General features: G+C 38.9%; 1 protein-coding gene across 2 annotated transcripts; it reads left to right on the plus strand.

Moving 5' to 3' along the window:
• The first annotated feature begins 724 nt into the window (after window positions 1–724).
• Window positions 725–13,118, plus strand: slc10a7 (solute carrier family 10 member 7). 2 transcript variants are annotated; one of them, XM_031750504.2, is made up of 13 exons: window positions 725–994; window positions 2,822–2,904; window positions 2,999–3,135; window positions 3,974–4,049; window positions 4,131–4,169; window positions 4,298–4,333; window positions 5,297–5,380; window positions 5,473–5,638; window positions 8,093–8,144; window positions 8,501–8,574; window positions 8,970–9,115; window positions 9,252–9,303; window positions 10,456–13,118. In XM_031750504.2, the coding sequence occupies exons 1-12, from the start codon at window positions 895–897 to the stop codon at window positions 9,270–9,272; spliced, it is 1,014 nt and encodes a 337-aa protein (XP_031606364.1). In that variant the 5' UTR covers window positions 725–894; the 3' UTR covers window positions 9,273–9,303; window positions 10,456–13,118. The 2 variants fall into 2 exon arrangements, with proteins under 2 accessions (XP_031606364.1, XP_031606363.1); XM_031750503.2 differs by lacking the exon at window positions 9,252–9,303 and having other exon boundaries at window positions 10,456–13,116.
• Window positions 13,119–14,571: the final 1,453 nt, after the last annotated feature.

Genomic DNA, 14,571 nt, shown 5'->3' on the forward strand with positions numbered 1-14,571 from the left:
CAAATAAAGAAATAAAGAAATGTGCTAAAGGTGTTATTTAAAACTATCACACATTCACTAAAAAAAGTCATTTTTAAAATTTCCTTTATTTCCTGCAAATTAAAAATAATTGATAAAATGTATATATTTAATGCATTTTAAATATTTAATGAAAGATGTCAAACGTCACACCCACACACACATATATATATATGTGTGTGTATATATACATACTGTATGTATGTAAATACATACAGTATGTATTTACATCATTTATTTATTAATTAAATTGTTAATTAAGACTTGATTCACTCTTTTAAAAAGCACCTAAAGGCATTTCTATAGAAACAAGCTTTTAATTAATTTTTCATTGTTTTATATTAATATTTTAATGATATTTCTGGTTTATTGTGAAGCACTTTGTGATTTTTATCTTTGAAAATTTTACTTATTTAGTTACCAACTTAATTACTCAATTAGAAATATAAAGTATATTCTGTAATATTCTTGTTATTTATAATTGAGCAATTTGTATATATTAGAGCTCATATTTTGTAAACTTTGTAATATGTTGTATTATTGAATTAGTTCAGTCTGTTATTGTTATTGTCTTGGAGCACACGTAATTTCCTCAGGGATTATTATATGTTATGATCCTGATTCCGATCGTTACACACGTGATGTGCTGCTTTTAGTGGTGTTACGGTAATGATTTAGTCGCTGCGCCTCTAGTCTGGTCATTACGGTCAGTTTGGGCCCATGTGTCCGGAAGCAGCCTCGGCTTATTCTGCCTGTGTTTTGTGACAGTAAAAGCTCCGGAGAAGAAGCACTGGAGTTGTGGGAACTTCTGTCCCGGCTGCCTGTGACCGTGGGGGGCAGGCGGGGAGAGCCGGTGGACCACCGGCGAGCTGAAACATGGGCCTCCTGGCGAGGATACGAAAGGAGTGGTTCATCATCGGGATCGTGCTGGTCATCTTATCGGCCAAGCTGCAGCCCAGCATCGGAGTGAAAGGAGGTGAGAGGGTCGGAAGTTCATCACTGAAGTTCACTGGTGTTGCTTTAAAATGTGTTCACGCTTTGAACGACGCAAAATTAACAAATATTCAGGTTATTAAGTGATCAGTTTGCGGCACTTTACTGCCAGGCTTTGAAAGAGTTTCAAGTCCTTTTACTTTTTTCTCAGGGCCACAGGTGATCTTTCACGTAAAGACTTAACACCTTAAGTCAATCGTTAGGAATCACAAAAGAAATCGGCTCAGGGCCAATTTACCTGGTAACATTTGATCTTTCATAAATTATCAACTTCCAGACTTTATTTAGCGCTGTTTCCCCGAAATTTGAAGACAAAATGTTGACTATCTGCTTAAAGTTGTATTATTCTGTGAATATGACCTAAGCCGAAACAAAGTGTAAATGCTGTTGGTTTTACTTATGTATAACGCAGTGGTGTAATGAATGGAGGCTTTGTTAGACTTTAACAAAGTGTAAATTTAAGGATTTTTTTTCAGTGGAATGTGGCGGTTTCAGAGCGTTACTGGCCCTGGGACAGCCAGGCTCTACGTCACAAAGTGGTTCCTTGTTTTTGTGTGTGTGTCTCTGTGTGTCTATGTCCGTGTCCGTACCTGGAGTGCCGCTATAGTGACACGTTGCATTCAGTAGGTAGGTAATGTCAACCCTCCGTCCGTGCTCCGCTCCGCGCTCTTGTGTGCGCGTCCACGAGCACGTTATCGGTATCTTTTAATTACTCCCAGTAAACTGAGTGTGGAAAAAGCGGAAGTCGTGATAACTACAAATCAGCCGCCATCGGAGCTGATAACCCCTCTGCTTATTTTTCCTGTAGATTAGATAAGACGTTGCTCTCGGAGTGGTGCCTTTAGGCGCTTCTCGTAAACCCCGGCTTCATCAGTGGGTTTTCTTGCTTATAATTGCTGGTCTCTTACTTTAATCAGTGGTACCATTGACTGTATATAAAAGATGGTCAAAGTCACTGTGACATTACACATTTAGAAGTCTTAAGTATTTTCCGGCCATTCGCATGTTGAATTTTGGAGCACATTTGGACAGCAAGGTTGATGCTTTGGAGGTATGACATCTGCACAGGTGTAGCTTTTTTTCTTTTCTTTTTTTTTTTAACTTGCTCCTGTTGTGTTGAAAACAGTTGCACGTTAGTCTTGTTTCGGCTAGTAGACATGTGCCTCTCATCTTTGGTAAACTTGCGTGTATGGATAACGTAGCTGGGTTAGAGACATAAGTTTTGGTGCGATCAGTCTTTGTTTCAGTTTTATATGAAGTTTAAAACAAGGTAATTATTGGAGAGTCAGTCAGTAATCCGGGATGATCAGTTAAGTTGCCTTCAGCTGGTTATCTAGAAATGATAACAAATGGCATAAAAAGATTAAATGCTAGCTAAAAGAAGGATGTAAAAGGAAAATAACAATGGACCCGGGATGGAACTTTGTGGAACCCCAAAGGTAATACAAGCAATATAAGAGGAAAATTTGCACACCCTAACAGAGAAGGTCCTTACAGATAAATAAGAGGAAAACAACTCAAGAGCTCAACCAGAGACACCAACTGAAAGCTAGATCCTATTAAACCATTACGTCAACCTCACAAAGCACTGAGGTGAAACTGCATCAGATGCCATTAGAAGATCTTTACCTCTATTCGCACATTACAGATTAGGAGATGTTGCAAAAACTTTGTTCAAACATAATGATAACAACCACAATAAAATTTTAATATTAATAATAATGATAATGATAATAATAACAAACTATAAATAGAATATATGATCAAGACTATGTCACATTTTAAAGTTTAATCTGTTTCTCTCTGTCAGGTCCTTTAAAGCCAGAGGTCACCATAGCGTACATCGCCGTCTCGCTCATCTTCTTCAACAGCGGCCTGTCGCTGAAAACGGAGGTGAGCTGCTCCCATCCTGATTCTGTCCTCAGGTATGAAACATACAGTGTTGCATTCAGGTGCAGTTTGGAAGAGTCTCCATCTCTGTGTGCAGGAGCTGACCAGCGCGCTGCTTCACGTGCGGCTCCACCTCTTTGTTCAGTGCTTCACCCTCATCTTCTTCCCACTCGCCATTTGGCTGCTGCTCAAAGTGCTCGCACTTACCGCCATCGACCAATGGCTGCTCAGAGGGTAGGACCTGTGTGTGTGTGTGTGTGTGTGTGCGCGTGTGTGTGCGCGCGCCTGTGTGTGTGTGTGTGTGTGTGTGTCTCTTTCACAGTTTGGTTTCGAGGTCCATCCATGTGAAGTCATCAAATTTAAAAAACAAACAAACATTATTATAGTTAGGTTAATTCATAATTCTAAATTGTGAATGGTTGAATCATGAACAAGAATCATGTAAAATTTCAGGTCTCTACTAGAATACTTAAACCTTTCAGAGTAAATATCCGGTACCGTGGCTCTATCAATAAGGACAGGTCCATCCTGCCACCTCAACTGTCTCCTTCTCCTTTCTTTTCCTGGCCTTCTTTACTTTTATGGAGGAGTATACGACTATATATACACGACTGCCTCCCACCTGAGGTGTTTCCAGCAGGTGGTTCTACCAGGAGGAGACTCAGAGGTAGACCCAGGACTATCTCCCGCATAAGATGGAGGAGATGCCCTAGGAGAGAGATGATTTGGTTCATTTTGTATCATCAGTTGTAAAGAAAATATAGATTTATGAAATCTGTAACCCTTTTTTCTATGGAAGCAATCCCATGCTTCAGACGGCTCTAAACTCTTTATGCTTCAGGCATAAAGGGGACGTATTCCTAATATGGTCATCTCACTCTCACACAAGCCCCTCCCACCCACTGTGCAGACCTGTTTGTGTGACATCGTATTGCATATTTTTTTCCCCCGATTAGTGAAAAACATTCCTCCATCCTCACAATTTCCTCTGAGGAGGCAGGCAGTGACTCAGATCTGTTTCATCCTCATCTTCCTCTTTCTTCTTCGCCCTGTGTATGTTGTGGTTGCCTAGGTTACAGACGGTGAGCTGCATGCCCCCTCCAGTCTCTTCTGCCGTTATTCTCACCAAGGCTGTCGGAGGCAACGAGGTAACACAAACACAAAGATTAGCAGGTCAGATTAAACCTGCAGTGTCACCAAAATGATAAACTGAATGCGTGTTTGTGCAGGCCGCCGCCATCTTCAACTCTGCTTTTGGAAGCTTCTTGGTAAGACAGTTTTTTTTTCTGTTTCACGTTCCTTGGAGGATTGAGACTGTGATGAAGGGATCCTGCAGTAATGAACGAAGAGTCAAAGCTGTAATCCTGATTTCTCTTTTCCTTTTTTCTCCCTGCAGGGAATTGTTGTCACTCCTCTGCTGCTGCTGCTCTTTGTAAGTCTCGCCTGCCAAATGACGCCTTACGAGACTTAGACATTTGTAAGGACGTGCTGGTCGGGTCATGAACATAAAACAACCATAAACAGACCCACGGCCACCAAACTGAGACATAAAACAAGCAAAATGATCTGTTTTAAATTACAGACACGCTACAAGCAACTATTTATTCTTTATTTTTTCATCTTTACCAAACCACAACCAGTCCTGCTCCAAATATGAAGAAAGTAAAAAATAGATACATTTAAACTTTGTTTCCAATTGCTGTTTAATGTCCAGTTAAATAAGTATGTATGTAAAGTAAAATCACTAAATACAAAAAGAGATCTAAAAGGTCATAAATGAGCGAAAATAATCACACAAAACAACCATAAAGAGATTTAAAATGACTGCAAGGACATTAAACACAACCACAGTCACAAAACAATAAAAATGAAAATCAGAATAAAATTAGAACCAAAAGAGCTTTAAAAGATGTACAAATAAATAATTAAATAACTCACAAAATAACTGATGAGTTTTTATTTTCCTTACTTTTAAAAGAAAGAAAATAAGCCAAATTAATTTATACACCAAGCCAAGGTGACGGTTTTTAATATCAATAGAGAGACAAATAAGCATGTGAACAAAGGACCATAAATGGTCTAAAACGATAGACGCAGGATGAATAAGAGATGTAAATAAAAACAACAACAACAAAATGACACTCATTCAAAAAAAATACAAACAGAATAACACAAAACAACCAGAAACAGACATAAAGTAACAAAATGCAACGTCATAAAACAATCAGAACTAATCATAAAAGAACTGAAATGAAGCACAATTAATTCTTTTTTTAATGATTCAAGCCAAGCTGTGTCGGCCTGAGTTTTAAAAATATATATATATATGGTCAATAATTTGTGTATTTCTTTTGATACTTTTATTTATTTATTTATTTTCCTCTTCCTCCTCCAGCTTGGCTCCTCGTCCTCCGTTCCCTTCTCCTCAATCTTCTCTCAGCTCTTCATGACGGTGGTGGTGCCTCTGATCCTGGGGCAGGTATGAAGCGGCGCACGTCCTGCGGGCTTGGTCTAAAGACACGCACTTCCTGTCTGAACGCTAAATCATCTGTTTTCCTTGGCTGTGCGCAGGTTTGTCGCAGATTCCTCAGGGAGTTTTTGGAAAGGCAAAAGCCCCCGTTCGGCGCCATCAGCAGCGCTGTTCTCCTCATGATCATCTATACCACCTTCTGCGAAACCTTCAGTAACCCCAGCATCGAGCTGGACCCCACCAGCCTGCTGCTGGTCGGCCTTATCAGTCAGTACACCCTCTGCGTGTCATCAATGGCAGATTAATAGAAATCAAATGTAAATTGTAAATTTGAACTAAACTATCAGAGGAAGTACTTAAAAATAATCATGCTAGTGCTGAAAAGCTGAGTAAAGTTTAACTTTTTAAGCATTCCTGAATACATTTCTCCTCTGTTACTCGGAGAACAACCAAACATTCAAGTGGGCTTCATGTTATATTCAGTGTGACCTGAAACCAGTGACTGAGAATATGAGCTCATCAGGAAAGTGTTACTGAGGTCAGAGAGCTGTTGTCCCACAGCCTTCTATAACACTGGAAGGCTGTTTGCAACCACAGGTATCGTCCTGAATCTTCCTTTTCTTTATGGCCCGTAGCCATGAGCCCATAAAGTTGTCAAGCAAACTGCTAAGAACATAGATAGAGGCAGATAAGGACTGTTTTCCCACAAACATGCGTTGAGCTGACCCAACTGATCTCAATAGATTGTTCAAGAATTTGTTGCCATGTTGAACATGATTTAACTTCTGGTTGCTAGGGAAATGTGCACTTGGACGTTAGTTTCTGGCTCTCGGTAAAATCAGTGGCTAGGAAGCTGCTGCATCAAAACACCCAAAAACAAAACTGTAATATGACGTTGGGTTGTGGTGGCAGCAGGCTAAGCAGCACACTCCAAATATCCCTTTCCTTGGCTTCCTTCTCCAGTTCTTCCTAGGATCCCATGGTTTAATTAAACCACATGAGATGTATAATCTCTACAGAGAGTTCTTGATATACCAAGGTACAGTTTCCGAAGTGAGGCATCCAGGAGAGATCCTGATCAGATCCTCAAACAGCTGACTACTGGATTTATGACTGAAGTCCTGACTAATCTTCCTTTTCTTTATGGCCCGTAGCCATGAGCCCATATAGTTTTCAAGGAAACTGTCTGCTAAGAACATAGATGGAGGCAGATAAGGACTGTTTTCCCATAAACATGCATTGAGCTGAACCAACTGATCTCAATAGATTGTTCAAGAGTTGTTTGCCTTGATGGAGATGATTTAACCTCTGGTTGCTCGGGAAACATGCACCACCTGATCGGTTGGCATTGGTTTCTAAAAGTTTCTGGCTCTCGGTAAAATCAGTGGCAAAGAAGGTGCTGCACCAAAAAACTCCTAATGATTGTGTTTGGTTAAGTTAGCAGTTTGCCAGGTTTGCCAGTGTTCCTGAAATCAGAGGAGTCTCCCCCTGCTGGTCATTAAAAATAATGCAGGCTTAAGGAAGTCCACCTTTCAGACCTGGAATTCACATCCAGTGTTTTTATACTCTGTGTTTGTGCTCACAGCTGGTCGTTTATTGAGGTTAGCGATAAGCAGGCTTAGTTTCTAAATTGATGTTAGCTCATGTTGCTCACTGTCAACCAGGAGTCAGTATAATCGTCAGAACCTGATTTCTTTAGCATAGTCTTTTCAATGTTTAAGTGATTACAGCCACCGCAAGCATCTGGTAAAAGATGTCAAAAAGACTTTACGTTCCCTTTATTTACAATCTGACAATCCCAGTGTGGTTTACAAATAAAAATATCACAAATTAATAAACAGAGCAGTAGTCAATATTTCCCAGTTGACTGTTCTAGTTTGTATCAGCCACTAGAGGGCGCCAAATGACCATAAAAAAACTCTACAGCTCTCATCCAAATAAACATTAATGTGGTGTAATCCTAAGTTTTACCTTGGGAACTAGCCAAGCTAACTTTATTTGTAAAGCACTTTCAAAAAAGGAAAAAAAAAACAGTAACCACTGAACAAAGTGCTGAGTATAGGGACACAAATACATTAAGATACAATAAAGCTAGAAGAGAGCTTTATAAAAACTTGGGTCGCTGTGTCTTAACAGAGGACCTACAGCACTTTACAGTGTTTTGACTGAACACAAGCATAGAAACAGTATTTACAGACTATTAACATGTAAAGCTATTCACTCACAGACAGTGTGGTGTTTTATTTTACCCCTCAGGCTAGCTGCTCTGAACATGAACAATTTCAGAGACAATGTATAGAACTAATACACCTCAATATCCATACATTTTTATTAATTTAGAATAAAAATCCATGATAAATCACAAATGAACAAACTCCCACAACTTCTTTTACAGATGCGTAGCAAAGACTACAACAGCTGCAAAGCAGCTGCAGTGTAGAAGAAAAGCTATTGGAAAGTCAATCCAAAAGGGGGCCAATCAAAGAACTCAATACTAAACTTGTAAAATCAACCGTTACTAAAGGAAGTTCCACCACAGAGGTCACTCTACGGACTGTTGGAGTCATGAATGGACTTTTTTTTTTTTTTATTGTTGTTATTATTGTTATAAGATGTTTCATAATTTAAAAAGTAAAGCTGCTAAAAGTCCATCTAAATGTTGTTTTTAGCTCAATATGAAACAAGATGTTAAATTTCCTATTTTTTTCTCGCTCTCTGCAGTTTTCTCCATCCAGATCAGCTTCATGCTGCTAACGTTTGCCTTTTCCACCAGGTAAGTTTCCTCCTTCTCAACCTGTCATTATGTTTTTATTATATTTATTATTTTTACATAGCTCTGCCCAGAAATTTAATGAAATCTTTTCCTAAATATATTTTTTTTAAATGTAATTTATTTAGTAGCATGAAGTGGCTTTCAGTATTTATTTCTTGCAGGTTTTAGTTGTATTAAACCCTTAATGTGAAAATTTAAAAAAACAAAAAAAACATTCCATGTATCGGCTCCCTAAAACCATAAGAACTGCTCAAGCGTTTTGCACTGGGGTTAAAGGTCACCACCTGCAGGCATGAAGTGCAAACTGTCTGGAGGGTGACAGATGACATGTTTTAACTTCCTGTTTGTCTCTGCAGGCCAGGCTCCAGGTTCAGCCCCGCGGACACCGTCGCCATCATGTTCTGCTCCACACACAAGTCTCTCACCCTGGGTGGGTGCATATAGTACAATAACACGCTGCGTCTGACATCCAGATTAGACGCTCAGATTTTGTGTTAGAGAGAAACTTCACATCAAAGTTGTGTTTGAAGAGAGCTCCTGCATGCGTGCAAAAACTTGTATAAAGTGTTGGGTGTCTCCCGAGAGCTCAGTGGAGTTTTAAGTTTGAAAGTAAAGAGAGGAGAGGGGGGTAAAAAAGAAATCTGAAGGAGTTAGAAAGAGCTTCTGAGGCCTCTGAAGCGCTGAGCTCGGTGGTGAGCTCCGGGTCGGAGCTGGCATGAAGTGAACAAAGTTATCTCATCTGCCCTGCATCTCATTCTGAAGTCTAATTTTAAATGGAGGGTTAGCTTAAAGTCCATGAGGTCTTCCTTATTTATTTAATCACAGGTATCCCCATGTTGAAGATCGTGTTTGAAGGCTACGAGCAGCTCTCTCTGATCTCAGTCCCTCTCCTGATCTACCATCCGGCTCAGATCCTGCTTGGCTCCGTCCTGGTGCCCACCATCCGCAGCTGGATGACCAGCCGGCAGAAGGTACACACACACATATACACGCACACGTGCACTGTGAGGACGGTGTTAAAACTAACACTCATAACCTCCCTCCTGCTCCACAACATGGCAGCTCCATGCCAGCACTAATCTTTACACCTTGTCTCCTCTCCTACAGTCTAGTCTGTTGTTGCGATAGGGCCACGTGCCAACACTTCTGTCTGCCCCGAGTGAGTACGAATGGACGGACGAGCAAATTCAATTATTTTCTGTACATAATATTTTAAAAAATGGGGTTTCCTTTTCATTTAAAATATGGAAGCCCAAAGTGTTCAATATAAAGTACATGAAAAAAACAATAATAATAATACAATTTTATTTTATTTATTATTAATTTAATTTTATTATAATTCAACTGTGGTTGAACTGTGAATATTGTTTACATTTGTTTTCTTAGTAATACTCTGGGTTTTTTTAAAATTAGTTTTCCTTTCATACAATTTTAACTCTTTTAGCTTGAAATTTTGCCGTTATCATTAAACTGATAAATGCAGTTGGTTGAAAATCAAATTCAAATACAAATACAATTATGTTTTTAATTATTTTTTTATTCAAAAACACTTTACTGTTTTTAATTAAGTGTCAAGCAGGGATTAATGGGAAGTTCTTTTAAAATGTTGGCTTTTTAAAATTACATTTAAAAAATGTTGAGGTTTTTTTTTTTTTAGCTGTTTTTCATATTTTTGAATTCTGTTCTAAGAATTTTAAATTCATGAATTAATATCTTGGCTGTTATTTCAAATTTCTGACTTTTGACATTTATTTAATAATTAATAATAATAATTTTTTAAACAAAATTTTATATATTTGGCTTGGATTTTGTTTGTGCTACTTCCATAAGAATGGGCTCTATTAAACTCCATTATATTCATATTATTCCATTTTATGTTCTTTTTTTCACATATTTCATATTGAACACTTTGGTATGCCATACTTCTAATCAGATAGATAATGTTTTTTGCACATTCTTCAGATAATTCTGTTTTAATTCTGCGCTCTGGCTGCAACAGCGCCCTCTTCTGTCAAACTGATGTTGTGTTGGTGGTGGTGGGATGTCGACCTTTTCACTTCACTTAATCTCTGTTTTGAGGGCGGGTTTCTCTCTAAACGTTACTGGAGAGCAGTTGAACATTGTGCTTGTACAAACTTCAGCTGCCTGTTATGTCCGTGCTGCCAGGATGGGGAAAATGTGTAATTAGCTTCACGTTGTTGGTTGTTAAATAACTCCAGACTGTTCTTTGTCCTGTTAAATGACTTGTCTTTTGTCTAATGTTTTTTCTTTTCTGAGTCTTTTCTTTCTGATGCCTCTTGTCTCTGTTCAGGCAGTGAAGCTGTCAGCGCTGCAGCCCATCTGACGAGGATAAAATGAAAGCTTTTGTGGGGTTACTGGTGTCTCATACAAAGGGGACTATGGTGGAGGATTGCAGTAGTCACACGTGCCTTATTGCTACCAATCAACGAAGACCTCAGACGGGCGGAGTGAACGAGAGGAACCGCTTGCCTCAATATTTTTTCTTTCTACGATAAGGACAGACTCCTGTTTCTAACATATATGTTGTTTTATACTTAAACTAAGTGCGAGTTATATTTTTCTATGGATTTTGGAACCAGAAGGGTTAAGGTATTTGGACCAGTCTTTTCTCTTTTCTGCTGTTTTCAACATTTTTCTTCCTTCCCACTAGCTGTCGCTGCCTGAAAGTGTCAGTGTTTGTTACATTTATCTTCAGTATATGCTGGATCTGACATTCAATATACAGTATCTTAATAGCCGATTGGATTTTTGACACTTTCTAAAATGCTGTTTGTCTTAGAAGGAGTCCTGTGGTGGTATAGTTGAGTGGAGGATGTTAGGACCTCCAAGTCGACATTAATACTGGGGTAGTGAGTCCAAGTTTACAGCCCAAATTTTATTTTTTTTCTTTAAATATTCAATGGCTTGCTTCACTTTTTTTTATGGCTGTCTCAGTGTAATTCCAGGCCACATTATTCGCTGCTTCCCTCAGATTCTAATCAAATCTGTCATCCACAAGGGCATTTATATCTCGGACCAACAAGGAGAGCTTTGGGCTCTCAGTAGGGATCCTGTTAAATAGTAACAAAGCACAAAAAAGGCAGAAATGGGTAAAGCTGCCAGTCTCTGTATATTAAAGCAACTAAAATCCTGTTTAAACACGTAAATGTTTTTTGGGAAGGAAAATCTAGAACTCCAGGGCTAGACTTCTGTCACATTCTGGAGTGCCGGGCTCTAGAGCTAGAACTGTAAAATACAATATTAGATTTTAGACATCTAGAATCTAGAATTGCATAACAAAATTTTGTGACATGAGGTCTTGAGCTGCTTTACCTTCTTCAGAGGTATGACAGGGAATGAGTTATCTTAGTTAGAACAGCAGCACATGATGTTCACAAAACCTTGTTCTAGTCCATCCCTACGAATATCATTCTGTGGACCAAACTGAAACACACCAATGAGGAAAAAGGGCATGAATTTGCTCAGGGGAACTTTGGTAGTATTTTTCTAATTTGTTCTTTGCTTTAACAACTTAGCCTTACATCCTTCTGGTAAAATATGCCAACTCTGACTTCCATTTTTCTTTAAGGGCTTTCACGCTACATAATAGCACAACCCCATCAAGCCTCAGAGGAAAGTCTGGAGGGCCTTACAGTAGCTCTGTGCACAGCTAACTCTGTATCTGTTGTAGCTTAAAGTAGCGCTAGCATGTTAAAATTACCTTCACTATCTTTCCTAATTCTGAATTAGAGATAGTAGCATCACGAGGTAGTGATCCTAGTGTGCTTTGTCGGTACGTCACTACAGATGCCCATTGGTTTTCACCATAGTGCCACTTTACCAGTCAAATCCAGTATTGAATTTTTGCACTGTTTATATTGGGGCTTTCTGCAGAGCAGGATTTACCTCTGATGCCAGCGAGCAGTGACCAGATGGTATTCAGTTTCAGTCCCACATTGCAGTTTTTTTTTTTTCAATCTGTAGTGATTATGTGTACCTAACCTTACACTGGAAAAAAGAATATCCAGGAGAACATACCTCCTCGTTTAATCACTGGCATTTCTGTTACTTCTCCCTTACCCTTATCTCTGACACCGAGGATACGAACATAGCCCATGGAGCCGCAATAAAAACATTAATGGGAAATATCCCACAATGAATCAATAGCATGGTATTTTTATCCTATATTATTAAAGTGAATTCAAGTGATGGACCAAAAACCTGCAATACCTATTTTTAAGCCAGCTGAGAACAGTACAAACAACTTCTAAAGTTGTTTTCACAAAAGTGACACAATCCAAGTTGGTGTCATTAAAAATGGTAAGGAAAGTGTTGCTTGATTTAACAGCAGACAACATGAATATTCACTGGGAGTAAAGCTCGTTTCTGCCATGTGACTCCAAGTTCTTTTATCTCTAGTTTTGGTCTCCTCCACCTATGTAATCTTGCAGGAATCAAAGAAAAAAAATTGCCTGATGGAGCAAAGTTGAAATTTTAAGTTATCTCAAAGTTTCTACCTAATAATTCAATGATGTTTGATTTAGAAATTCAAAACTTTAAGCTATGGATGGCAATTTCTTTTCTTTTCCAGTAGCAGAAATTAGCTTCTGTTCCACCTAAGACTCTGTAAAGCCTCCAGCCTCCTTTCACATGATTGTTACCCTTTCAAAAAGATGTTAACATAGTGTTGAAAATACTGTATGAACGTTTTGGCGTCTCTGACTGAGAATGTTACCACATTCAATTTAATTCTGAAGCCTTTACAGCACAAATGTCATTTCTTATGTCGTCCAGCTTACAGTGAATCTCTGTTCAGTCTGTTTGCAGTGTGGTTGTTTTTTCACTGTAATTTATTGTGGGGAGAAAACAATGAGTGGGATATGTATGTGTCTGATTTTGTGTTTTGTTTTATTAAAGAAGTATTGGAAATTAAACACAAAAAGGCTTTCTCTTTGTAACACACTGCCACATTTTGAGCAGAGACTATTTTCTACACACCGATAGCCTACTAGCTGTTAGGAGAAGTACCTGGAATGTGTTTCTCTTACTTCTTTAATGAAGTCTTAACAGCTCTAACGAGTGCTTCGTCCTCTGAGGCCAGAAGCGCTTTAGAATAAATCCTTGTATTTGTTCTCTGACCAAATGGGCCGTATTGGCAGCTCATTAGTTTCACTGACCCATCTTTTTCTGGACAGATGGCTCTTCTGTCACATCATTTGGAAGGAGTAGTCGTAAAATAAACCAATAAAACCACTGCCAGCAGACCGCAGACACTTTGTGCTGTTTTTAACCATCAATCAACCCTAATTTAAAAACCAGCATTTACCCTCAAACTCCAGGAGCCGAATAAAGAAATGAAAAGTGTATGATACTGAAAATATACTTTTTTTATTTTTGAGTGCATTCACATGACTTAACAATTTAATATGGATGTTAGTGATCAGCAGTGAAGTCTCTTTTGACGACAGATGCAAAAAAAACATGTTAAAATCAGCCTGTAAAACTTAATCTACACACACAGTTACAGAGCTGGACCTACAGCCCTCCTGTCACTCTCGATTATGTTATGGCCCGTCTAGTGGTGGCCAGACCATAACATAAGGGTGATCCATCCCCATCTAACCCCAAGCAGCACATCAAACAATTAATCCGGTTTGATGGTGATTTATTTACAATGTGTCAATTTAAAACAAAGGAAGGGAGGAATTATAACTTCGGGGTGGACCTAAGGCCAAAATAACAAACAAAGGGAGCCTATCTCAAGGATAAATCAAAATTACCTATTCAAAATAATTAAACCAAACGACACTGACTTACCTCCCTAACAAAAACAGGAGAAAACTAATCAAACAAAAAGGCAGTCCACCCCCACATACTCCTGCATTAAACAGACATTACTAGACAGGGAACACACAGTTGCCAGTTGGGATGGGCCGAGGATGGATACCTGGCCGTCCATGGCGGTGTCTTCTTAAATGCTGCCTCCTGGTCATTAGCCAATCGGTACGATCCGGAGAGGCACCTGCACACTCAGATTTGCATATCAGATAAAATCACGATAACAGTCGTAACAATATACTGTGTTATATTTACACATGCATGCAGAAAACATACTAAACAGCATCCACCAAAAGGTGTATGTCTCCCTATTCTTCTCTGTTAACTTCCTACACAGACTGTAGCTTTATTCTTCTAATTATGTTGGAGATAGAAAGATTTAGCCAAGAATATTTTATTCTGAAGAACATAAGAGTGTGTGCTCTTGCTGATCCTTCCGAGAAAGTGTACTAGTGTGTGCTTTTGTCTATGGAATCTATTAATGTGCTCGGCTGGCTTAAATAATCTGTGGAAGATCGTGAACATTTACAGCCACTTTTGTGACAGCCAAACTCCATTTTGTCTGGGACCAAAGGTTTATCAGCTCAAC

This window comes from Oreochromis aureus, linkage group 3 (assembly GCF_013358895.1).
Source record: "Oreochromis aureus strain Israel breed Guangdong linkage group 3, ZZ_aureus, whole genome shotgun sequence".
Taxonomy (NCBI): domain Eukaryota; kingdom Metazoa; phylum Chordata; class Actinopteri; order Cichliformes; family Cichlidae; genus Oreochromis; species Oreochromis aureus.

Excerpts from the sequence above, each read along its gene's own strand:
- slc10a7 (XM_031750503.2), top strand. The coding sequence starts at position 895 with ATGGGCCTCCTGGCGAGGATACGAAAGGAGTGGTTCATCATCGGGATC. Across the intron at positions 2,905-2,998 it reads GCCTGTCGCTGAAAACGGAG|GAGCTGACCAGCGCGCTGCT; the intron begins GTGAGCTGCTCC and ends CTCTGTGTGCAG. Across the intron at positions 4,170-4,297 it reads CTGCTTTTGGAAGCTTCTTG|GGAATTGTTGTCACTCCTCT; the intron begins GTAAGACAGTTT and ends TTCTCCCTGCAG.